This window comes from Petromyzon marinus, chromosome 59, assembly GCF_048934315.1.
Source record: "Petromyzon marinus isolate PM22_M1 ecotype Great Lakes invasive population chromosome 59, UKy_Petmar_22M1.pri1.0, whole genome shotgun sequence".
Taxonomy (NCBI): Eukaryota; Metazoa; Chordata; class Hyperoartia; order Petromyzontiformes; family Petromyzontidae; genus Petromyzon; species Petromyzon marinus.
This window is the reverse complement of record NC_133725.1, coordinates 674,905-700,452: the sequence shown is the minus strand read 5'-3', so window position 1 is coordinate 700,452 and position 25,548 is coordinate 674,905. Positions and strand designations below refer to the sequence as shown.

General features: G+C 57.7%; 2 protein-coding genes across 4 annotated transcripts; one reads left to right on the top strand and one right to left on the bottom strand.

Moving 5' to 3' along the window:
* The first annotated feature begins 86 nt into the window (after positions 1–86).
* Positions 87–19,485, top strand: NDOR1 (NADPH dependent diflavin oxidoreductase 1). Of its 2 annotated transcripts, none has more exons than XM_076052966.1 (15): positions 87–324; positions 4,200–4,362; positions 4,935–5,012; positions 6,254–6,351; positions 7,059–7,157; positions 9,271–9,372; positions 12,443–12,685; positions 13,292–13,413; positions 13,767–13,987; positions 14,987–15,094; positions 15,290–15,404; positions 15,791–15,940; positions 16,480–16,598; positions 18,991–19,085; positions 19,224–19,485. In XM_076052966.1, the coding sequence occupies exons 2-15, from the start codon at positions 4,204–4,206 to the stop codon at positions 19,366–19,368; spliced, it is 1,854 nt and encodes a 617-aa protein (XP_075909081.1). In that variant the 5' UTR covers positions 87–324; positions 4,200–4,203; the 3' UTR covers positions 19,369–19,485. The 2 variants fall into 2 exon arrangements, with proteins under 2 accessions (XP_075909081.1, XP_032832235.2); XM_032976344.2 differs by having other exon boundaries at positions 87–748.
* LOC142905818 (endophilin-B1-like) lies at positions 19,485–25,548 on the bottom strand. Of its 2 annotated transcripts, XM_076052967.1 has the most exons (5): positions 25,427–25,548; positions 24,822–24,911; positions 23,846–23,946; positions 21,173–21,187; positions 19,485–19,707 (listed from the first exon to the last, which is right to left on the bottom strand). In XM_076052967.1, the coding sequence occupies exons 1-5, from the start codon at positions 25,532–25,534 to the stop codon at positions 19,596–19,598; spliced, it is 426 nt and encodes a 141-aa protein (XP_075909082.1). In that variant the 5' UTR covers positions 25,535–25,548; the 3' UTR covers positions 19,485–19,595. The 2 variants fall into 2 exon arrangements, with proteins under 2 accessions (XP_075909082.1, XP_075909083.1); XM_076052968.1 differs by lacking the exon at positions 21,173–21,187.

Genomic DNA, 25,548 nt, shown 5'->3' with positions numbered 1-25,548 from the left:
ACGCACGGGGCTACGTCACCACGCACGGGGTACGTCACCACGCATGGGGTGACGTCACCACGCACGGCGCGCGTCAAAACGCACGGGGTGACGTCACCACGCACATGCTCACGGCCACCAACGCCAGTGACGGCGATTATCTGAACCGGTCCTGGGCGTCCCCTAGGTCGACTCAGCCTCAAAGGAGTACCCGGTGCGTTGGCGTAGTAAACATCGCCAGCACTGGGGAGGCGGGCAGGCGTTGGCCACCCAGCCCCTCGTGTGCCGCAGCGGCGGTCTTCGTAGGCGCTGCTGCTCGCTCACAGCACTTGCCCCGACTGTCAGGTAGAGGCTACACGGGGGAGCTTTGACTTTGAGAGTCGTTTTTTTTGTCTCCGATGAGAGAGGAAATGGTGCGTGGTATACATAGAAATGTGGGAATCGATCGATTATCATTAAATACTGAGGAACATTTTAATTGGAACTGAAATATAAAACTTTAGTAAAGTGAAGGCGGAACGAGGCACACGAAACAACTCTTCCTAACTCGACATTAACACCGATTTAAAAAGTGACATTCTTGAACCTATCCGTAATCGAATCGTTAATTATAAAAGACGGGTATCGATAAGCGCTATGACGTCACGTCAACGAAATACGCGAGTGACGTCATCACAACGGGCGGCGTGACGTCATCCGCAAGCCGCTCTCCCGCGTGACGTCACGGGGCTGGAGGTGCCGGCGCGCGCGGTGCCGGAACACGTGGGAGGTGGGGCATGATGTTGTTGATGTTGTTTATGATGATGATGTTGATGATGATGTTGATGATGTTGTTTATGTTGATGATGTTGTTTATGATGTCGCTGATTGATTGATGATGTCGCTGATTGATGATGTCAGCGCTTGTGGCACCCGGTGTGTCAGCGCGGTGTGGCCGGCACCGCGCCGCGTGGGCGCTCGATCGCCCTCGCGGCCTTCACAGCTGCGCGCTCCTCTCTTGACAGCACTTGCCCCAGCAGCAGCAGCCTCTCCCGTGGCTGGGGGACCTTTATCTTTGTACCGTGTAGCCTCACTGACCCCGGGCACCAGTTCGGGCTGAGTTGCCGCGTCAAGGGGAGCGGTGGTGCAGCAGTTAGCGCGCCGCGCTCCGAACCCGGCGGCCACCACCAGCGATGATTCATCCGAGCCGGTCCTGGGGGCTCCCCCTCGGTCGACTCGGCCTCAAATGAGTACCCGGTGCGGTGTGGAGTAATCATCGCCACCGGGGAGACAAAGGGGGGTCGGGCCCACGTGGTGCTGGTCACCTACCCCCTCGCGTGCCCTGCCGGCCTTTGTAGGTGCTGCTCGCTAACAGCACTTGCCCCAGCAGTCTGTCCGGGCTATCGGGGGGATCTTTGTCTTTGTTTGAACTCGGGGTCACGCCGCGCGTGTCCACCAACTCGATGCGTGCTATGGATGTTGAACTTCTTTCGCGCCGTACGTAGCCAACCGCGCGCACGCCAGTTTCAGTTTATTTATTTTCGTATAGCCCTGTGAGCCATTCGGCTCTTGAATCGGGTGCAACCACAACAAACAAAAAAAACTAAAACACGAACAAGAAAACATGTGTTGACTGTGCAAACAGAAAATCCATGAAAAAACAGCAAAATTTTCCTGAAAAAAGCACCGTACAACACCAACGCTGTGTGCAAAAAATCCCAGTGGGATGCAAGTCAACAACAACAACATCTTAGGAATAGGTTTTACCCTTTTAACTGGCACAAACACTGACACCTTTATTCAAGGCATCATGTTTGCAATAACCACAACACAAGCAGTCAAAATGCAAACAAGAGACAACTCTGATAATGATATGCACTGTCCTTGAATTTGATTGGTCTACACCCGAGACGGCTTTTCTTAGAGCCTAGTCTCCACTGGTGTTGGACCAGAAGATGCCAAAAGGCGCACAACTCAAAGACAATGCACCATCAGAGTATGAGAGCTTGGGGTAAGCATTTTGGCGTCTATATTATTATCAGAGTTGTCTTTTTTGTTTGCATTTTGACTGCTTGTGTTGTGGTTATTGCAAACATGATGCCTTGAATAAAGGTGTCAGTTTTTGTGCCAGTTAAAAGGGTAAAACCTATTCCTATATCTTGTTACTGGCAAAGGAGGTCTCATAATGTAAAAACAACAACTTAGATTAAGGCCATCAGTCTAACTCCGTACTACAACAAAACAAACATGTCCAAACCAAAAAACGTTTTCGAAATCACCAAAAAATATAGACATAATTGCAACGTAACATCGGGAAGTGCGGGGTAAGGAGAACAAACTTAAACGCAAAAAGGCGGTACTAAAGAGTTTTTCAATTTAGATATAAAAGTTGCAGAGCTCCAGTGGCTTCCGATGAGATTCATTGTAAGAGTCGATTTTTCTCCGGGCGGTTTTCTTCTCCGCACAATGAGACTCAACGTGCGTCTCTCGTGTGTGGCCGCGATACACTTCCACGTGATGACGACGGTGTTGTGTTATTTTATTTTATCAATGTATTATTTTATTCTCATTCTACGTGACTTTACCTAAAGAACCAAAGAAGGCGGTAAGCCACTTCGTTGAGCTCTCATTTGCGTTGGCCAGGGCGCCTCTGAAGAAGCGCTCTGTAGCTTGGTGGGGCCTTACACCTGGTAAAATAAAAACAATGTTTAGTCGTAGTAATGATGATAGAGCCTTTGACACTTCACGTGCCGGCCTCAAAGTGCACCTAGCATGGCACAGGCGCTGTGGTGGTGACGGCGGCTGCCGCGTGCATCCGTTACGTTCCCTTGCTCCCAAGAGCGACTTTCATCATCCTCCTTGTGAGGCGAGGGGCGGGGCTTGAGCAGGAAGTGGCGGGGCCTAAAGCGAGGGGCGGGGCTTGAGCAGGAAGTGGCGGGGCCTAAAGCGAGGGGCGGGGCTTGAGCAGGAAGTGGTGGGGCCTAAAGCGAGGGGCGGGGCTTTAGTAGGACGTGGTGGGGCCTAAAGCGAGGAGCGGGGCTTGAGCAGGAAGTGACGGGGCCTAAAGCGAGGGGCGGGGCTTGAGCAGGAAGTGGCACGGCCTAAAGTGAGGGGCGGGGCTTGAGCAGGAAGTGGCGGGGCCTAAAGCGAGGGCTGGGGCTTGAGCAAGAAGGAGCGGGGCCTAAAGCGAGGGGCGGGGCTTGAGCAGGAAGGGGCGGGTCCTACAGAGGAAGGGGGAGGGGCTACACAGGATGCTTCACTGCCACATAGGATAGAGGAGCATGCCTTTTGGCGTCCTCTGGTCTAACAGCGTTTGAAAGAAAGCTGTCTCTGGTGTGGACCAATCAGTTCAAAGACAATGCATATATTATCAGAGTGTGTTTTTGTTTGCATTCTGACCACAAGTATTGTGGTTAATGCAGACATGATTGTGAAAGGTTTCAGTTTGGTATTTTAGTTTTCAAGTTTAATTTATTAGATATAGCCGTGTGAGCCATGCGGCTCTTAAGTCGGGTGCAACCGCAACAAACAAAGTTTTAATACAGAACATCTTAAAGCGACAACGTGCAATAGAAACATCCTGGAATGAACCAGCAAATATTCCACACAAAATCACAATGTAGTGCAAGCCAACAACAACCATAAGACAATTTAGATTAACCATATGTTTTCGAATCACCAAAATAAAGCTATAAAAACAATGTAACAACAGTAATCATAGGAACTGTGAATTTAAATTTAACAATAAACGCTATACATAACACGCACGACAAAAAAACTGCAGCCATAGCTGGCAGCACGACACTCCCAGTGTATGATGTGTGAGTGAGTCATCTTAACACCTGTTTTGTTGCCAGAAAAATGTATTTATACTGGGGGAATCCGATGACCTATAAAGCTCCCTTTCACAGATGTCAAGTTGGGATGGGTAAGAACGTTACAACAACAAACAATACAAAAACACAGTGGCAGTCTCATTTATTTTTCTTGCGTATCTGGTGCTCAAACTGTGTGACAGTCACGTGTAAAAGCATTCGCTAGAGACATTTGCAAGAGTGACCCAGAGGTCACCAAGGTGACAAGTACAGCAATGAAGCAAAGATAGATCGTAACAAAAGCAACTGCACTCACGAGCGAAATCGAAAACATAGCGCTCCTGTGATCGGTGTCCCGCGGTGTCTTGAGATTTTTGCCGCTTTGTGCTGATCCTTCCCTTCGTGCCGCGGTGTGCCGCACGGTAGGGCAATGGCGGACCACGACAACGACCACCGCCAGCGCCGCCGGCTCGCCGTGCTGTACGGCAGCCAGAGCGGCACGGCGCAGGACGTGGCCGAGCAGCTGTGGGGCGACGCGCGGCGACGCCGCTTCGACTGCCACCTCTCGGCGCTGGACGACTACGCCGTGGTGAGGGGCGGGCGGGGCACGTGCCCGTCGGTCAGGAGCGCCTCAGCGGCCGTCTGGAACGCTCTTCCTCCCGATATTAGGAAGCCACTGTGGAGCTATGCACTTATAAATCATCTAGAGGTTGACAAACTCGTTTCTTTAGAACTGTTATTTGTGTTTAGTTTGTCCTTCCCCCCGCACCTCCGATTAGCACGGTTGGCTATGTACGGTGCGAGAGGATTTCAACATACTTACAAACTACTATACAATACACACAACACTACTGTAGACTACACTATACACTACACTGCTATAAACTACACTAATGCACTCCACCACTATACTACATTGAGAGATAATTTCCTTAGAACCGCATTTTCTGTTGCGTCTGTTGCCCTTCCCCCGCCGGCTGGCTACATACGGTTCAGCATACAGACACAGACAAAGAACCCCCGTATAGCCTTACCATACCGTTGGGGCAAGTGCTGTTAGCGAGCACACACGTACATATGAACCGCGCGGCCCTCAGCGGAGCCAGCCGTACCGCCGTCGTACCGCCGTCGCTGACCGGTTGGTGCTGACGCTGTGTGCAGGCCGGCCTTGTCTACGAGCCGCTGGTGGTCTTCGTGTGCTCCACCACCGGAGACGGAGACCCTCCCGACAACATGAAGGTCCGTTGCCGCGTCTCTGTGTGCCGACGACGCCGGGCACGCCATCGCCGCCACGCTCGCTCGGTCGCTCGTCCTCACCGCGGTCGCTGGATCGCGAAGGGGTTCAGAACCGGAATCTTTATTTACACCGCAGGAGGGATCTGGTGTTTTTCGCGCGTGCCCGGTAGTTTCGCAGATGTCCGGCAGTCGACGTCCCGCCCGCTCGTGGCCAATACCGGGCGATGGATATCCGAACCGGTCCTGGGCAGCCTCCCCTCGGTCGAATCAGCCTTAAATGAGCACCTGGTGCGGTGTGTCATCGGAAATCAGAATCTTTATTCAGACGGGAGGAGGAGGAATCCGATGAGCTATGAAGCACTGGGGTCAGCGGGTTTCAACGGAAAACGATGGCAAAATTTAACCACGATAGGAGTGCAACATACAGCACATGGCAGGTTAGTCACTCGATGTTAATAAATACAACATTTATTAAGTATCAAGATTGACGGAGGCAGCAGCAACAGCAGCAAGAGTCCCAGACCACACCAAGGTAACACCACACAGTAGTAGCCCCTCAATACAATGGCCCATTAACTTTGGGGGAGACAAAGGCGGCCAGGCACGGTGGTGACCACCCACCTCCTCGTGTGCCGTGCTTCTGCTCACGAACAGCACTTGCCCCGACAGTCTTGTGAAGGCTACACGGGAGGGAATCTTTGTCTGTTGTGTGCGTGCATCTGCCAGGCAGTTAACCCCCATAGCACCTCGGCCTATCCGGTGACCACCTCCTTCCAGCAGGGAGTCTCCCGCACTTCACGCGACGGCCTCGAAGTGCACCTAGCCTGGCGTGAGCGCCGCGGGTGACGTCACCGCCAATCGGCGAACGGCGGCCGCCGCCGCCCCTTGCGTACACGCGGGGGCGGCGTGTCTTTTGTCTCGTCTGGCAGTGGGTGGACCACGGGCGACGACGACGATGATGATGACGACGACGATGACGACGTTGATGATGATGATGACGACAACGATGATGACAACGACGACGTTGATGACGACGATGACGACAACAATGATGACGATGACGACGATGACGATGATGACGACGACAATGATGACGACGATAATGACGACGATGATGACGATGACAGCGACGATGATGACGACCACGACGATGATGACGATGACGACGTTGATGACGATGACGACAACGATGATGACGACGACGATGACGGCGACTATGACGATGTTTGCCGCTCTCGTGACAGACGTTCTGGAGGTTCATCTTCCGCAAGGCCCTGCCTGCGAACTCGCTGGCTCACACCTGGTTCGCCGTGCTGGGCCTCGGGGACTCCTCCTACGCCAAGTGAGTGGAGGCCCCACGGCCCTGGGGAGCGTGGGGGTACCGTGGGGGTCACGGTGATGATCCGACACGGATATCTGTCTGTCGACCTGTGTTGTTTTCCATCTGTGTGTCTGTCCGTCCGTGTTCGTCCATCCGTCCGTGTGTACCGTGGCGTCACCGTAACTCTAATAGATCCGATACGAGGGGAGCGGTGGGGCATCGATTAGCGCCACGCTGCCGCGCTACGAACTTAGTGACCCGAGTTGGATTCCCGCCCACGGCCACCAACACCGGTGACGATTATCTAAACCGGTCATGGGCCTCCCCTAGGTCGACTCGGCCTCAAACGAGTACCTGGTGCGGTGCGTAAACATCGCCACTGGGGAGACAAAGGCGGCCGGGCGCGGTGCTTGCCACCCACCCCCCAAATTAGCCGTGCCGGCCTCCGTAGGCCGCTCGCGAACGGCGCTTGCCCCGGCGGTGTGTTCGGGCCGCACGGGAGAGACCTTTATCTCCGTGCGTCTGCGTGCCCGCCTGGCCACCGCTGCGCGCCGTAGAGTTGCTTTGTCCTCCGACGGGCACGGCCGGATCCCCGCGGTGCGCGCCTGGCATCGCGAGCAACGCTCCCGAGCCTCCCCGGCGTGCCCGGCTCCGGCGAGCCCGCCGGCCCGGCGAGCCCGCCGGAAGTCGACGGCAACTCCCCGGACGGCCGCCCTTCTCCGCCGCAGGTTCAACTTCGTCGCCAAGAAGCTCCACAAGCGTCTCCTGCAGCTGGGGGGCCGCCCCATCGCGTCGCCCGGCCTCGCCGACGACCAGCACGAGCTCGGGTACGCGTCTTGTACACGTGTTGTACACGTGTTGTACGTGTTGTACGTTGTACGTGTTGTACGTGTTGTACGTGTGTTGTACGTGTTGTACGTTGTGTTGTACGTTGTGTTGTACGTGTGTTGTACGTGTTGTACGTGTGTTGTACGTGTTGTACGTGTTGTACGTGTTGTACGTGTGTTGTACGTATTGTACGTTGTGTTGTACGTGTTGTACGTGTGTTGTACGTGTGTTGTACGTGTTGTACACGTGTTGTACGCGTACGTTGTGCGTGTTGTACACGTGTTGTACGTGTTGTACGTGTGTTCTACGTGTTGTACGTGTGTTGTACGTGTGTTGTACACGTGTAGGATGCGTGTTGTGCGTGTTGTGTGTACGTTGTGCGTGTTGTACGCGTATTGTGCGTGTTGTACGTTGTGCGTGTTGTATGCGTGTTGTACGTTGTGTGTGTTGTATGCGTGTTGTACGCGTGTTGTACGTTGTGCGTGTTGGATGCGTGTTGTACGCGTGTTGTGTGTACGTTGAGCGTGTTGTACGCGTGTTGGATGCGTGTTGGATGTGTGTTGTGCGTATGTTGTGTGTTGTGTGTGTGTTGAGCGTGTTGGATGCGTGTTGGATTTGAACTTCTTTCGCACCGTGCGTGGCCAACCGCGCTGATTGGAGTGGGGGGGGGACAACAAACTGGACACAATAAGCAGCTCTAAAGGAATCAGTTCTCAATGTAGTGTATAGTGTAGTAGTGTGTAGTGTATAGTGTATAGTAGTGTATAGTGTAGTGTATAGTGTGTAGTGTATAGTAGTGTATAGTAGTATATAGTGTAGTAGTGTAGTGTATAGTAGTATATAGTGTAGTAGTGTATAGTGTGTAGTGTATAGTAGTATATAGTGTAGTAGTGTATAGTAGTATATAGTGTAGTAGTGTAGGGTAGTGTGTAGTGTATAGTAGTATATAGTGTAGTAGTGTAGTGTATAGTGTAGTAGTGTGTAGTGTAGTAGTGTGTAGTGTATAGTGTATAGTAGTATATAGTGTAGTGTATAGTGTAGTAGTGTATAGTGTGTAGTGTATAGTGTAGTGTGTAGTGTATAGTGTGTAGTGTAGTAGTGTAGTGTATAGTATAGTAGTGCGTAGTGTAGTGTGTAGTGTATAGTAGTATATAGTGTAGTAGTGTATAGTGTAGTGTGTAGTGTAGTGTGTATTGTATAGTGTAGTGTGTAGTGTAGTGTATAGTGTAGTAGTGTGTTGTGTAGTGTGTAGTGTATAGTAGTATATAGTGTAGTAGTGTATAGTGTAGTGTGTAGTGTATAGTAGTATATAGTGTAGTAGTGTATAGTGTAGTAGTGTAGTGTATAGTGTAGTAGTGTGTATTGTAGTGTGTAGTGTATAGTAGTATATAGTGTAGTAGTATATAGTGTAGTAGTGTAGTGTATAGTGTCTAGTGTATAGTGTAGTAGTGTGTTGTGTAGTGTAGTGTGTAATGTATAGTTTATAGTAGTATATAGTGTTGTAGTGTATAGTGTAGTAGTGGGTAGTGTATAGTGTAGTGTGTAGTGTAGTAGTGTAGTAGTGTGTAGTGTATAGTGTGTAGTGTATAGTGTAGTGTAGTGTGTAGTGTAGTGTGTAGTGTGGTGTATAGCAGTGTGTATTGTATAGTGTAGTGTACAGTATAGTGTAGTGTATCGTGTAGTGTACAGTATAGTGTAGTGTATAGTATAGTGTAGTGTATAGTGTAGTGTATAGTGTAGTGTGTAATGTATAGTGTATTGTATAGTGTAGTTTAAAGTAGTGTAGTGTAGTGCAATGTATAGTGTAGTGTATAGTGTGTATTGTATAGTGTAGTGTGTAGTGTAGTGTAAAGTAGTGAAGTGGATAATAGTGTAGTGTATAGTGTAGTGTATAGTGTAGTTTAAAGTAGTGTAGTAGTGAAGTGTAAAGTGTGCTGTTGCGGTGACAAAGGCGGCCGTGCGTGGTGCCGGCCACCCACCCCCTCTGTGTGCCACGGTGACGGCCTTCACAGGCGCTGCTGGTCGCTTGACAGCACTCGCCCCCCCCCACCCCCACCACCCCGACGGACTGTCGAAGTCTTACCTGGGGGTCCTTTGCCTTGGCCTGCGTAGAGCGGACGCGGTGGTGGACCCGTGGGTGTCCGCCCTCTGGAGGGACGTTCTGCGGGAGTTTCCGCTGCTGGATGGAGAGGAAGCCATCCCTGACGACGCACGGTGAGGGAGACCACCGGGGTGACACGGGCTGCTGGGGCGGGGGTGGTGGTGGTGGTGGCCTTGTGCGTGGAGGTTTGTGTCGTCTCTCCCACTCTTCTGGACTGTGGGACTCCTCCTGTCGTTCTCCCGTTTCCTCCCACAGCTAAATACAACAGCAAAGGTCCCCCGTGTAGCCTTGGCGGGCTTATGGGGCAAGTGCTGTTAGCGAGCAGCGGCACCTACGGAGGCCGGCGCACTGTGACACACGAGGGGGTGGGTGGGCGGCACCACGCCCGGCCGCCTTTGTCTCCCCAGTGGCGATGTTTACGCACCGCACCGGGTACTCGTTTGAGGCCGAGTCGACATAGGGGCGGCCCAGGACCGGTTCGGATAATCGTCACCTGTGTTGTGCCGTGAGCGGGAATCGAACCCGTGTCGCCGGGTTCATAGAGCAGCGCGCTAACCGCTACACCACCGCTCACTCACACACACTCACATACACACATACTCACACTCACACACACACTCACACAACAACAACAACCGCCATTCGCCACTAAGTGGCGGTGACGTCACCACGACGCTTGTGCCAGGCCATGTGCACCTTGAGGCCACGTGAAGTGTCAAACGCCCGCTGGCAGGAGGTCACGGGGCAGACCCAGGTGCCACGGGTCGACTGACTGAGATGACTGGCTGATGCACCACCTGTGCCCCCTACTGTGCCAACCTGCTGTGCTTTAGCCACCCGGCGCTCCGCTCGTTGTTCTGAGCGTCGCTCCTCCGCTCTCCGTTGTTGTTGGAGGGCGACTACCTCCAACTGCCCAGTAGCATCCTTTACGAGCCTCCTCCACAGAGGCCGATCTTGACACCGCTGGTACCAGTCATCGGCATGTCCACTCAGCTCCACGTCCTCCTGTACCACATCACTCCATCTCTTCTCTAGCCCGTGCCGCGCCCGCTTAGCCCCCTCAATCCGGCCGAACAAAAGCTGTTTTGGCATGCGGTGGCTGGGCATGCGGGCTACATGACCCAGCCATCGCAGCCTTGCCCGCCGGAGGAGCTAACCGATGGGACCTTGCCCATATCTTTCAATGATTTGTGAGCTCCTCACACAGTCCAGTCTGGTTAAACCCAGGATGGATCGTAGGCAGGCCAGCCTAAATGTTTCTAACCGGCGAAGATGTTCCATTAGGGGGGTCCACGTTTCGCAAGCGTAGAGAAGTGAGGGAATGACCGTGGCCGAGAAGACCTGAAGCTTAGTGCGGAGCGAGAGACCAGGTAGCTTCCACACAGCGTTACGCAACCGATGAAAAGATATTGCCGCTCGACTGATTCGGAGTGAGATCTCTGCTGTTAAACTGGAGCCAGTCATAAGCACACTGCCCAGGTATGAGAAACTCTCCACTCTCTCCACAACTGCCCCATCACCGATTGGGAGTTGTGGGGGTGGAGTGTCCGATGGTACAAAATACCCAGGCAGATGCTTAGTTTTGGTGGGGCTGATGGTAAGGCCCCACCTCTTAGTGGCATGCTCCAGTCTCAGCAGCAGCGTCTCCAACTCCTCCTCTGACTGAGCAGCTATTACCAAATCATCAGCATACATAACGTGGTTGAGCAATAGGGAGCCATCCCTTGACCGCACCCGGGCATCGATCAGCCTCCCATTATATCTGTACCATATGGAGATTCCCCCGGTACAGCTATTGAAGGCTTCACGAACTACGTGGTCAAAATAGATGTTAAATAATGTGGGAGCCAGAGGACATCCCTGTCGCACCCCAAGGTGTACAGGGAATGGCTCTGACTCCCGGCCACGTAGTTTTACCCGGGCCCGCTCACCATCATGAAGGTCCTTAATGATCGTGAGCATAGGGTCAGGTACTCCAAAAGCACGAAGAACGACCCAGAGCCCAGGCCTACTGATGGTATCATAGGCCTTGACCAGGTCAATAAAGCAGAGATGTAGGTCTTGTTGGAATTCCCTACACCTCTGCTGTAGCAGATGGACAGAAAATATGGCATCTGTGCAGGACCGCCCTTTCCTGAAACCGCATTGGGGCTCCGCAAGCCTCTCCTCAGCGTGCCTGGCAAGGCGATACTGAATAATCCTTGCCAGGACCTTTCCCGGCACACTGACAAACATTCACATACACACTCACACACACACTCTCACACACTCACACACTCACACACACTCACACACACACTCGCATACACACTCGCATACACACTCACACACACTCGCACACACGCACACACGCTCACACACACACTCACACACACACTCACACACACTCACACACACATACCCTTAATGCAACCGCTAGCGGCAAAACCACAACCCAACACAGCCAAGAAAAAAAAAACGAAAATCACTCGATTGGGATTGCGCATGGCATCGTTATCATCGTCATAATCATCATAATCGTCGTCATCGTCATCATCGTCATAATCATCATAATCGTCGTCATCGTCATCATCGTTATAATCGTCATCATCGTCGTCATCGTCGTCATCGTCATCATTATCATCGTCGTCATCGTCGTCATCGTCATCATCGTCATAATCGTCATCATTGTCATAATCGTCATAATCATCATCGTCATCATCGTCATAATCGTCGTCATCGTCGTCATCGTCATCATCGTCATAATCGTCATCATCGTCATAATCGTCATAATCATCATCATCATCGTCGTCATCGTCATCATCGTCGTCATCGTCATAATCGTCATCATCGTCATAATCGTCATAATCATCATCGTCATCATCGTCGTCGTCGTCATCATCGTCATCATCGTCATAATCGTCGTCATCGTCATAATCGTCATAATCATCATCATCATCATTGTCGTCATCATCATCATCGTCGTCATCGTCATAATCGTCATCATCGTCGTCATCGTCGTCATCGTCGTCATCGTCATCATTGTCGTCATCGTCGTCATCGTCATCATCGTCGTCATCGTAATAATTGTCATCATCGTCATCATCGTCGTGGCCGGAGCCCCAGACCCCGCGTGCCGAGTGCCGGCTCCCCTCCGCCCCCCGCCCCGAGTGCCGTGCGAGCCGTGCCGCTGCTCCGTGCCAGGTTACCGCCCCGCTACCGAGTCGACTTCGTGGAGCCCAGCGGCGAGGCCCAAGCTGACGGAGACGCCCGGGCGGGCGGAGACACCCCGGCTGACGGTGTCGCCGACGCCGCCGACGCGGTACTGGGGCCGTCGCCCCTCCGCCCGTTCCCGGCGCGCGTCATCGCCAACGAGCGCGTAACGAGCGCGGGGCACTTCCAGGACGTGCGGCTCATCCGATTGGACGTCGCTGGCTCGGGGTTGCGGTAACGCCCTCTCCCTCCCCCGCGCCACCCACATCTCCCTGCGTTTGTCATCTTTTGAGCCAAGTGAGTCTCTGCGCGAGCCTCTCCGTGCGAGTCACTCCGTGCGAGTTTCTCCGTGCGAGTTTCTCCGTGAGTCTCTCCGTGCGAGTCTCTATGTGAGTCTCTCTACATGAGTCTTTCCGTGCCTGCCTCTCCGTGCGAGTCTCTCCGCGAGTCTCTCCGTGCGAGACTCTCCGTGAGTCACTTCGTGCGAGTCTCTCCGTGCGAGTCTCTCTACATGAGTCTTTCGGTGCCTGCCTCTCCGTGTGAGTCTCTCCGCGTGAGTCTCTCCGTGTGCGTCTCTCCGTGCGAGTCTCTATACATGAGTCTTTCGGTGCCTGCCTCTCCGTGCGCGTCTCTCCGTGCGAGTCTCTCCGTGAGTCTCTCCGTGAGTCTCTCCGCGTGAGTCTCTCCGTGAGTCTCTCCGTGAGTCTCTCCGTGAGTCTCTCCGCGTGAGTCTCTCCGTGAGTCTCTCCTTGCGCGTCTCTCCGTGCGAGTCTCTCCGTGAGTCTCTCCGTGAGTCTCTCCGTGAGTCTCTCCGCGCGCGTCACTCCGCGCGTGTCTCAGGTTCCGTGCGGGCGACGTGGCGATGGTCCAGCCGCCGTCCCCGGGCGAGGCGGTGGCAGCCGTCTGCCACCTGCTGCGCCTCGACCCCGAGCGCCACTTCTACGTCACGGCCAACCACCCGGGTACGCGGCGCCACGGCACGCGCCGCTCGCGTGGGGGGGCGGGGAGCGGGGAGGGGGGGGAGCGGCGGCGTGGCGGTCAGCGCGCCCGGCGACCCGAGTTCGATTCGCGCTCGGGGCCAAACACCGGCGACGGTCGTCCGAACCGATCCCGGGGCTCCCGTGGGTCGACTCGGCAGCCTCAAACGAGCGCCCGGCGCGTGAACGTTAACCGCCGGGGGAGACGCGGGCGGCCCCGGCGCCCTCGCGCGCCGTGCCGGCCTTCGTCGGCGCTTCCGCCGCTCGGTAACGGCGCTCGCCCCGACGGTCCCCGAAGGCCGCACGGGGATCTTTGCCCGCGGTCGTGCCGCCCCCAGGCCTTCCCGCGCCGCCCTCGCCGTCGCCGTGCTCCGTGCGCCGCCTGCTGGAACGCCGCCTGTGCGTGACGGCCGTGCCGCGCCGCTCCGCTTTCCGCGCGCTGGCGCGCCTAGCGGCGCCCGGCGGGGCGGAGCGCGAGCGCCTGGCCGAGCTGAGCGCCGCCGCCGGCCTCGACGACCTCTACGCCTACTGCCACCGGCCACGCCGCACCGTCCTGGAGGTGCGGCGCCAACGCCACGGCCGCAGCCACGGCCACAGCCATGGCCATGGCCGCCCACAGGCGCCGCAGCCACTGCAGCTGCCACCGCCACCACCGCCACCACCGCCACCACCGCACGTCGATTCTAAGTGTGGCGGGAAAAACCGGAGGACCCGGAGAGACACGCAAACTCCGAATATACAGCAGCAGCAGCAGCAGGCGTCAGGGTCGGGATCGAAGCCACGACCTCCTGCACACCTCATCATCGGACCTCCTTTGCCAGTACCGTAATATGGGAATGGGTTTTCTCCGCTTTTCTGGCAACAAAACAGCTGCGTTAAGATGTTAAAACACCAAACTGAAACCTTTTGCAAGGGACCATGTGTGCATTAACCACAAATACTTGTAGTCAGAATGCAAACAAAAAAAACCTGATAATATTTGGCATTGTCTTTGAAACTGTTTGGTCCACACCAGAGACAGCTTTCTTTTGAGCCTCGTCTCAAAACGGTGTTAGACCAGAGGACAGCGCCAAAATGCGCCCTCTGGTCCTGTACACCAGGCGAGGGAGTTGACATCTCCGCATCACCGGGGGTCCATTCCCCCCTCCGCGCCACCGGGATGTAGAATTGGGCAGGAGAGGAGCGCCGACGATGCCTCCTCGATGCTCGTCGGAGCAGCAGGAAGTCACCGCCACCGTCCTTGATGTTGCCGCCGCTGCTGCTGCTGTTGTTTACGTTGTTGTTGTTGTTGCCGTTGTTGATGTTGTTGTTGCCGTTGTTGTTGTTGCCGTTGTTGTTGTTGCCGTTGTTGTTGCCATTGTTTACGGTGTTGTTGCCGTTGTTGTTGTTGTTGCCCTTGTTGTTGTTGTTGCCGTGGTTGTTGTTGCCGTGGTTGTTGTTGCCGTTGTTTACGGTGTTGTTGCTGCTACTGTTGTTGCTGCTGTTGTTTATGTTGTTGCCGTTAATGTTGCTGCTGTTGTTTACGCTGTTGTTGTTGCTGCCGCTGCCGCTGCCCCAGGTGCTGCAGGATTTCCCGGAGACGGCGGCCCGCCTGTCGCTGGACGACCTCCTGGACCTCGTGCCGCCCATCCAGCCCCGGGCCTTCTCCATCGCAAACTCCCCGCAGGTAGCCGGGGGGCGGGACGGCCGCACCACGGCCGTGACGACGACGGGGATGACGACGGCGATGACGACGATGACCGGCGATGACGACGGCGACGATGACGGCGACGACGGCGATGACGACGATGACCGGCGATGACGATGGCGATGACGGCGGCGATGACGACGCTGACCGGCGATGACGTCTTTGCGTGCGTAGGCTCACCCGGACGAGGTGCACATCCTCGTGGCGGTGGTGACGTACCGCACGCGAATGTTCGCTCCGCGCCGGGGCCTCTGCTCCACGTGGCTCGCCAGCCTGGACCCCGGCAAAGGTCGGCCACCCCGGTGAAGGTCGGCCACCCCGGCGAAGGTCGGCCACCCCGGCGAAGGTCACGACGCGGCCGGCGGCCATCGTGACGCCGCGCCGCTCGGTTTCCGGTTCCCGTGCGGTGCCCCCGCCCACCACCCCCCAGAGACCAACAACCCCCGCGTAGCCTTCGCAGATCGTCGGGGCGAGTGCCGTTAGCGACGGCCGGCACGGCACACCGAGGCGGGGTGGTTGGCCGGCACCAGGCCCGGCCGCCCCCGTCCGCCCGGTTGCGATGTTTACCGTGCACCGCGCCGGGTACTCGTTTGAGGCCGGGTCGACCCAGGGGAGATAATCGTGACCGGCGTGTCGGCGCTGACGTCTGCGCTGCCGCCCCCCCCGTGACCCCAGGACAGGAGACGCCTCGCGTGCCGCTGTGGGTGAAGCGCGGCGCGCTGCCGCCGCCGTCGCCCGCGGCGCCGCTCATCGCGGTGGCGCCCGGCACCGGGGTGGCGCCGTTCCGCGCCTTGCTGCAGGAGCGCTTCGCGGGCGGCCACGCGGGTGAGCCGGGACGCGCGGGGGGGGGGGGGGGTCACGTGGGGGGGTCACGTGGGGGGGTCACGCGGGGGGGGTAACGAATGACGAGGGTGAAAAACGACGTCCTTGAAGGTTTTGTTTAATGAGCTGTGCAGGTAACACGCACGCGGGTAAACACGTAGATGCACGTAGATGCACGTAGACGCACGAAAGTACACAAATAGGCGCATGCACATAGACGTGTGCACGTAGACGCACAGCAACCGCGGTTCGCTGCTGAGCGGCGGTGACGTCTCCACGCCGCTCGTGGCAGGCGTTACAAAGACAGAGGTACCCCACGTAGCCTTGAAAGGCCGGCAGGGCACGCGAGGGGGGCGGGTTGGCCAGCACCGCCACCGCCACCGCAGCCACCGCCACCGCAGCCACCGCCACCACCACCACCACCGCCACCACTGCCACCACCGCCACCACCGCCACCACTGCCACCACCGCCACCACCGCCACCGCCACCACCACCGCCACCCTCTCCGCACCCCGCTGATGCCCACGCCCCCCCTGCCCAGGTAACGTGCTGTTCTTCGGCTGCCGGAACCGCAGTGGGGATTTTTACTTCCGGGAGGAGTGGGAGGAGGCGGAGTCACGCGGAGACCTCCAACTCATCACTGCCTTCTCACGTGACCAGGTCACCCGCCCCCCTCCTCCCCCCTCCTCCTCCTTCCTCCTCCCCCTCACCCCCCTCCTCCTCCCTCCTCCTCCTTAGAACTCACCCCCTCCACCTCCCTCCTCCCACCCACCCCCACCACCCTCCCACCCCCTCCTCCTCCCCCCCCTCCTCCACCCTCCTCCTTCCCCCTCCTTACCCCCTCCTCCTCCATCCTCCTTCCTGCACCATCTTTCAGCCCCCCCAACCCCCAACCCCTCCTCCTCCCCCCCCTCCTCCGTTTCCTCCTGTTTATGGGGGAGCGGCAGTGTCGTGGTTACAGCACCTCGGCGACCCCAGGTCTCTCATTGCCGCCCCTGTGTGTGTGTGTACCCACTGTGTGTGTGTACCCACTGTGTGTGTGTGTGTACCCACCGTGTGTGTGTGTACCCACTGTGTGTGTGTGTGTACCCACTGTGTGTGTGTGTGTGTGCCCACTGTGTGTGTGTACCCACTGTGTGTGTGTGTGCCCACCGTGTGTGTGTGTGCACCCACTGTGTGTGTGTGTACCCACCGTGTGTGTGTGTACCCACCGTGTGTGTGTGTGTACCCACTGTGTGTGTGTGTACCCACCGTGTGTGTGTGTGTACCCACCGTGTGTGTGTGTACCCACCGTGTGTGTGTGTACCCACCGTGTGTGTGTGTACCCGCCGTGTGTGTACCCACTGTGTGTGTGTACCCACTGTGTGTGTGTGTGTACCCACTGTGTGTGTGTGTACCCACCGTGTGTGTGTGTGTACCCACTGTGTGTGTGTGTACCCACTGTGTGTGTGTGTACCCACCGTGTGTGTGTGTGTACCCACCGTGTGTGTGTGTGTGCCCACCGTGTGTGTGTGTACCCACTGTGTGTGCCCACCGTGTGTGTGTGTGTACCCACCGTGTGTGTGTGTGTACCCACCGTGTGTGTACCCACCGTGTGTGTGTGTGTGTACCCACCCTGTGTATGTGTACCCACCGTGTGTGTGTGTGTGTACCCACCCTGTGTGTATGTGTACCCACCGTGTGTGTGTGTGTGCCCACTGTGTGTGTGTGTGTGCCCACCGTGTGTGTGTGTGTGCCCACTGTGTGTGTGTATGTACCCACCGTGTGTGTGTGCCCACTGTGTGTGTGTGCCCACCGTGTGTGTGTGTACCCACTGTGTGTGTGTGCCCACTGTGTGTGTGTACCCACTGTGTGTGTGTGTGTGCCCACTGTGTGTGTGTGTGTACCCACCGTGTGTGTGTGTGTACCCACCGTGTGTGTGTGTGTGCCCACTGTGTGTGTGTGTGCCCACTGTGTGTGTGTGCCCGCCGTGTGTGTGCCCATTGTGTGTGTGTTTGCCCACCGTGTGTGTGTGTACCCACCGTGTGTGTGTGTGTGTGCCCACCGTCTGTGTGTGTGTACCCACCGTGTGTGTGTGTGTGCCCACTGTGTGTGTGTGTGCCCACTGTGTGTGTGCCCACTGTGTGTGTGCCCACCGTGTGTGTGTGTGCCCACCGTGTGTGTGTGTGTGCCCACTGTGTGTGTGTGCCCACTGTGTGTGTGTACCCACCGTGTGTGTGTGTACCCACCGTGTGTGTGTGTGCCCACCGTCTGTGTGTGTACCCACCGTGTGTGTGTGTGCCCACTGTGTGTGTGTGTGCCCACTGTGTGTGTGCCCACTGTGTGTGTGCCCACCGTGTGTGTGTGTGCCCACTGTGTGTGTGTGTGTGCCCACCGTGTGTGTGTGTGCCCACTGTGTGTGTGTACCCACCGTGTGTGTGTGTACCCACCGTGTGTGTGTGTACCCACCGTGTGTGTGTGTGCCCACTGTGTGTGTGCCCACCGTGTGTGTGTGCCCACTGTGTGTGTGTGTGTGTGCCCACCGTGTGTGTGTGTACCCACCGTGTGTGTGTGTGTTTACCCACCGTGTGTGTGTGTGTGTACCCACCGTGTGTGTGTGTGTGTACCCACCGTGTGTGTGTGTGTGCCCACCGTGTGTGTGTGTGCCCACCGTGTGTGTGTGTGTACCCACCGTGTGTGTGTGTGTGCCCACTGTGTGTGTGTGCCCACCGTGTGTGTGTGTGTGCCCACCGTGTGTGTACCCACCGTGTGTGTGTGTGCCCACCGTGTGTGTGTGTGTGCCCACCGTGTGTGTACCCACCGTGTGTGTGTGTGCCCACCGTGTGTGTGTGTGCCCACCGTGTGTGTACCCACCGTGTGTGTGTGCCCACTGTGTGTGTGCCCACCGTGTGTGTATGTACCCACCGTGTGTGTGTGTGTGTGCCCACTGTGTGTGTGTGTGCCCACTGTGTGTGTGTTCCCGCCGTGTGTGTGTGTGTGTGCCCACTGTGTGTGTGTGTGCCCACTGTGTGTGTGTACCCACCGTGTGTGTGTGTGCCCGCCGTGTGTGCAGGAGGAGAAGGTGTTTGTGCAACACAGAATGCGCGAGGAGGGCGCCCTCGTGTGGCACCTGCTGCACGACAAGGGCGGCTGTCTCTACATTGCCGGGTAACGTGGCCGGGCGACGTGGCATCTGTAACCCCTAGGGGTCACGTTTCGTCATGCATTGAAAAGGAAGAAAAACCATGCATATGTGCGTGCGTGTGACCATGCCCGTGCGTGCGTGCCCGTGCGTGCGTGACGCAGGAACTCCAAGAGCATGCCGTCGGGAGCGCTGGACGCCCTCGAGTGGATCGCCGCGACGTACGGCGGCCTGGGCGACGTAGAGGCCCAGGCCTTCGTGTCGGAGCTGGAGAAGACTCGGAGGCTCCAGTGGGAGACGTGGTCCTAGCTACGGCGGGGAGCGACGAGGTGGAGTTGCGACGAGGTGGGGCGACGTAGGTCGGAGCGTCGAGCGACGAGGTGGGGCGACGAGGGGGGCGACGTAGGTTGGAGCGTGGGGCGACGAGGGGGGCGACGAGGGGGGCGACGAGGTGGAGTTGCGACGAGGGGGACGACATAGGTCGGAGCGTCGGGCGACGAGGGGGGCGACGAGGGGGGCGACGTTGGTCGTTGTCGTTATTGGTCTCCGCCGCTGCGGGCGACGGCTCCCGGACGTGCCGGGAGGCCGCCGGCGTCGTCCTCGGTGGCCTCCGGGCTCTGGCCGCTCATCTGGAACGAGGCCGTGACGCTGCGATGATGCAGCGGGTACACGGCGAGCAAACACGCAGGCACGCACGCACACGCACAGCGTCCCCGTGTTAACACGCACGCAGGCACACACACGCATGCACACACACGCAGGCACACACACGCAGGCACACACACGCAGGCACACACGCATGCACACACACGCAGGCACACACGCATGCACACACACGCAGGCACACACACGCAGGCACACACACGCAGGCACACACGCATGCACACACACGCAGGCACACACACGCATGCACACACACGCAGGCACACACACGCAGGCACACACGCAGGCACACACACACATGCACACACACGCATGCACACACACGCAGGCACACACACGCATGCACACACACGCAGGCACACACACGCAGGCACACACACGCATGCACACACACGCAGGCACACACGCATGCACACACACGCAGGCACACACACGCATGCACACACACGCAGGCACACACACGCATGCACACACACGCAGGCACACACACGCAGGCACACACACGCATGCACACACACGCAGGCACACACACGCATGCACACACACGCAGGCACACACACGCACACACGCCCAGTGTCCCTGCGTTGAACACCAACTGGAGTTGGGTTTCCCCAACTCAAAGTCCCCGCCACGCACCGCCCCCCGCCACGCTCCGTCTCTCCGCGTTTTCCCCAATTCACCCCTCCCATTCGAATACCAGTCGACACGCTCCACGCCGCGCGCGCCGGATGATTGTTAAACGCGTGACGCGCGCAAGCAGACGAACGCTTTCTTGAACGATGCGAGCCGCCTTCAAACAACGACGCACGGCCGGACACGGCCTCCCGAACGCCCACCGCCTGCACTCGACCACGTTATGCCGGTCCCCTGTGTTCAAATTCTTATCGCCGTTACACACCGATCATGCCTGATGATTGCTAAACGAGTCTCCGCGTGGTGTAGAGAGAACACCGATTCCGCCTGACAGCCGTCTCCGCCTCACGCGTCCGAGTGAATTGTTATGTTTGAGTGCCTGTGTGTGTGTGTGTGCGCGTATGTGGTGTGATGTGTGTGCGCGTATGTGGTGTGATGTGTGTGTGTTGGTGTGTGATGTGATGTGTGTGTGTTGGTGTGTGATGTGATGTGTGTGTGTTGGTGTGTGATGTGGGGGGGCGGTAGTGTAGCGGTCAGCGCGCTACGCTACAAACCCCTGAGCGACCCAGGTTCGACTCTCGCTCACGGCCAACACATCTAAACCGTTCGTGGGCCTCCCCTAGATCGACTCGGCATCAAATGAGTACAGTACCTGGTGCGGTGTGTAAACATCGCAAATAGGGAGACAAAGGCGGCCTAGCATGTTACTCGCCACCCACCCCTTTGTGTGCCGTGTCAGCCTTCAGTCTGTTAAGGCTATACGGGGGATGTTTGTCTTTGGTGCGCGTGTGTGTATATATATTCGTAAAGTACTTACTAACTTCCTTCAAGGCTGCGTTAAATACAGAGATGAGAGGGGAGAGGTAGGAGAGTGGAGTAGAGGGAGAGGAGAGGTAGGAGAGGTAGGAGAGTGGAGTAATGAGAGATGAGAGGGGAGAGGTAGGAGAGTGGAGTAGAGAGAGAGGAGAGGTAGGAGAGTGGAGTAATGAGAGATGAGAGGGGAGAGGTAGGAGAGTGGAGTAGAGAGAGATGAGAGGAGTGTGCGGAGTGGAGTAGAGAGAGATGAGAGGTATAAAAATCAACACGGTGAATGAGCTTCATCCATCACCTTCCACACAAGTGGGGTCCGGGCTACTGCAAGGTGGCGGCGGCTGCTGTGATGGCTCCGCTCGGCTGCGCTGCGAGCGGACTTCCAGGCACAGAGGTTCGCCGCTTCCATTCCATCTCCCGGCACGGCGGTTTAAACATGGACGCGACTTTCTCAAGCCCATCCAACCCCTCTCCTCCACCACCGCCGCCACCGCCGCCTCCGTCCCACCACCCCGCGCCGTTTAAAGGGCTCTCCCCGGTTCGTCTGCGCTGTCAGGCGCGTGCGGCGCAGCAAGCCGTGGCCGGGGGCTTTTGCTGCCATTGCGAGCAGGAGGTGGGTCAAAATGTTCGAGCGCCAGGTGGACGCACAGCTGCCAGCAAAGTCTGCGCTGGCCACGCGCACTTGTGTAACATAGTCTTCAACTATTAAAGCGATATTTTTATTTTAGCAGGTAAGGCCCACTGAGCTTTGTACATCTCGTTTTCAGAAGCTTCCAGGCCACCACAAAATGATAGCTCGACAAAGTGGCTTGTGTGGAAATGTGTAGCATCAGCCAAATACTCTAAAGTGGCGGTCCTTCTTAACCTGGGGGTGCGAGGCATGGCCACATTTGTTTATAAGGTAAATAATCGACAACTTTGTTTAATCAAAATCTATGGATGTATTAACATTGTATATTTTTGTAACGATTGCAAACCAAAGGGGTGCAAGGCTGCAGTTAAGGTGAAGAACCGCGGCTCTCAACGCGTGGTTCTAAATGTGGAATGATAAGTCGGAGAAAAATCCACGTGACTGCGGGGAGAACACGCAAACTCCCAAATATACAGCAGGGGTCGGGATCGAGCCCATGCCCTCCTGTATACCCAGCGAGGTAGTTAACATCTCAACACGTGGAGAGAGCGAGAGACGCACTCCAAATATACAGCAGGGACCGGGATCGAACCCACGACCTCCTGTATACACGGTGAGGTAGTTAACATCTCAACGCGTGGAGAAAGCGAGATACGCACTCCCAAATACACAGCAGGGACCGGGATCGAACCGACAACCTCCTGTATACCCGGCGAGGTAGTTAACATCTCAACACGTGGAGAGAGTGAGAGACGCACTCCAAATATACAGCAGGGACCGGGATCGAACGCACGACCTCCTGTATACACGGTGAGGTAGTTAACATCTCATAGCCACCGTGGCGCCCCTTTCATTGTCTTTGAAAGGGATTGGCCGATCAATTTGATTCTGCCGACAAGGTCCCAGAGACACGTGGGGGGGGTCTGCGATCGCAGGGGGCTCGCACCCCCCCCCCACACACCTAGGGCTCTCCGGCTCCTCGTGCCTGGCCGTGTCCGGTGCCGCTCACCTGTGGAGCCGCTCACCTGTGGAGCCGCTCACCTGTGGAGCCGCTCACCTGTGGAGCCGCTCACCTGTGGAGCCGCTCACCTGTGGAGCCGCTCACCTGTGGAGCCGCTCACCTGTGGAGCCGCTCACCTGTGGGGCCGCTCACCTGTGGGGCCGCTCACCTGTGGGGCCGCTCACCTGTGGGGCCGCTCACCTGTGGGGCCGCTCACCTGTGGGGCCGCTCACCTGTGGGGCCGCTCACCTGTGGGGCCGCTCACCTGTGGGGCCGCTCACCTGTGGGGCCGCTCACCTGTGGGGCCGCTCACCTGTGGGGCCGCTCACCTGTGGGGCCGCTCACCTGTGGAGCCGCTCACCTGTGGAGCCGCTCACCTGTGGAGCCGCTCACCTGTGGAGCCGCTCACCTGTGGAGCCGCTCACCTGTGGAGCCGCTCACCTGTGGAGCCGCTCACCTGTGGGGCCGCTCACCTGTGGGGCCGCTCACCTGTGGGGCCGCTCACCTGTGGGGCCGCTCACCTGTGGGGCCGCTCACCTGTGGGGCCGCTCACCTGTGGGGCCGCTCACCTGTGGGGCCGCTCACCTGTGGGGCCGCTCACCTGTGGGGCCGCTCACCTGTGGGGCCGCTCACCTGTGGGGCCGCTCACCTGTGGGGCCGCTCACCTGTGGGGCCGCTCACCTGTGGGGCCGCTCACCTGTGGGGCCGCTCACCTGTGGGGCCGCTCACCTGTGGGGCCGCTCACCTGTGGGGCCGCTCACCTGTGGGGCCGCTCACCTGTGGGGCCGCTCACCTGTGGAGCCGCTCACCTGTGGGGCCGCTCACCTGTGGAGCCGCTCACCTGTGGAGCCGCTCACCTGTGGAGCCGCTCACCTGTGGAGCCGCTCACCTGTGGAGCCGCTCACCTGTGGAGCCGCTCACCTGTGGAGCCGCTCACCTGTGGAGCCGCTCACCTGTGGAGCCGCTCACCTGTGGAGCCGCTCACCTGTGGAGCCGCTCACCTGTGGAGCCGCTCACCTGTGGAGCCGCTCACCTGTGGAGCCGCTCACCTGTGGAGCTGCCTCTGCAGCCCGGCCAGGTAGCGGTGCCCCACGGCAAACAGCGCTGCCTGCGCCTCCACAAAGTCGCACAGCCCCTGCAGCTGTCCGGCCTGGGGGGGGGGGGGGGCATGGGGGGTCAAGGGTCAGCGGTGGGGAATCCTCCACGCTCTCTCCTGCCTCTCCCCTCTCATCTCACTCCACCCCCCTCCACGCTCTCTCCTGCCTCTCCCCTCTCATCTCACTCTACTCCCCTCCACGCTCTCTCCTGCCTCTCCCTCTCATCTCACTCCACCCCCCTCCACCCTCTCTCCTGCCTCTCCCCTCTCATCTCACTCTACTCCCCTCCACGCTCTCTCCTGCCTCTCCCCTCTCATCTCACTCTACTCCCCTCCACGCTCTCTCCTGCCTCTCCCTCTCATCTCACTCCACTCCCCTCCACACTCTCTCCTGCCTCTCCCCTCTCATCTCACTCTACTCCCCTCCACGCTCTCTCCTGCCTCTCCCCTCTCATCTCACTCTACTCCCCTCCACGCTCTCTCCTGCCTCTCCCTCTCATCTCACTCCACTCCCCTCCACGCACTCTCCTACCCCTCTCCTCTCACTCTACTCCCCTCCACGCTCTCTCCCCTCTCTCATCTCACTCCACTCCCCTCCACACTCTCTCCTGCCTCTCCCCTCTCATCTCACTCTACTCCCCTCCACGCTCTCTCCTGCCTCTCCCTCTCATCTCACTCCACTCCCCTCCACGCACTCTCCTACCCCTCTCCTCTCACTCTACTCCCCTCCACGCTCTCTCCCCTCTCTCATCTCACTCCACTCCCCTCCACGCTCTCTCCTGCCTCTCCCCTCTCATCTCACTCCACTCCCCTCCACGCACTCTCCTACCCCTCTCCTCTCACTCTACTCCCCTCCACGCTCTCTCCCCTCTCATCTCACTCTACCCCAGGCTACGCGTGTCTCCGATGTGCGCCGTGCGAGTCCTCACGTGAGCGTCGTCTAAGCCCTCCAGGAGGCGCCTGAAGGCGCGGCTCTGCCTGCCGAACTCCTCCCGCGCCAGAGTCTCGTGCTGCTCGGCCTGGAAGGGAACAGTCGTCGGTGTGGAGGGGAGGGGGAGAATCGGGTCACGCGTCGCATGTTGTCGCATGTTACATGACACGCGCGTGCGCGTGTCGTTCACGTGGGCAGAGTTGTGTTGCCCCTCCAATTAGCGGGGGTGGCTACGTACTGTGCGAAAGAAGTTCAACGTGCAGACCACGCAAAGACAAAGATCCCCCGTGTAGCCTTAACAGACTGTAGGGGCAAGTGCTGATTACAATGAGTAACTGGCGCAGTGCACGAAAGACGTCGGGCATGATCGCGGGGTCGTCTTGGGGGGAGAGATCGCGTAAATGTGTGAACGTGTCGTGAAACCCGCCACCACCCGACGCAGCCGATCAGGAAGCTTGTGCCACGTGACAACTCCCGACGAGCACGGCGCCGCCGTCTGTGCGTCAGAGAGCAAATCCACAACATTCACAATGGACATTCACGCTCTTGGGAGAGACAAAGGCGGCCGTGGCGCGGTGCCCGGGGCCTCTCGGCGCGCCTCACCCGGGCCGCGTCGTGCGCCGTGGCGCCGCCTCTGCGGCGCAGCGCCAGCGACAGCGCTGATCTCTTTGTCTCCAGCTGCGTGCGCTCCCTCTGCGGGCCGACAACCATCACCACCTACTCAT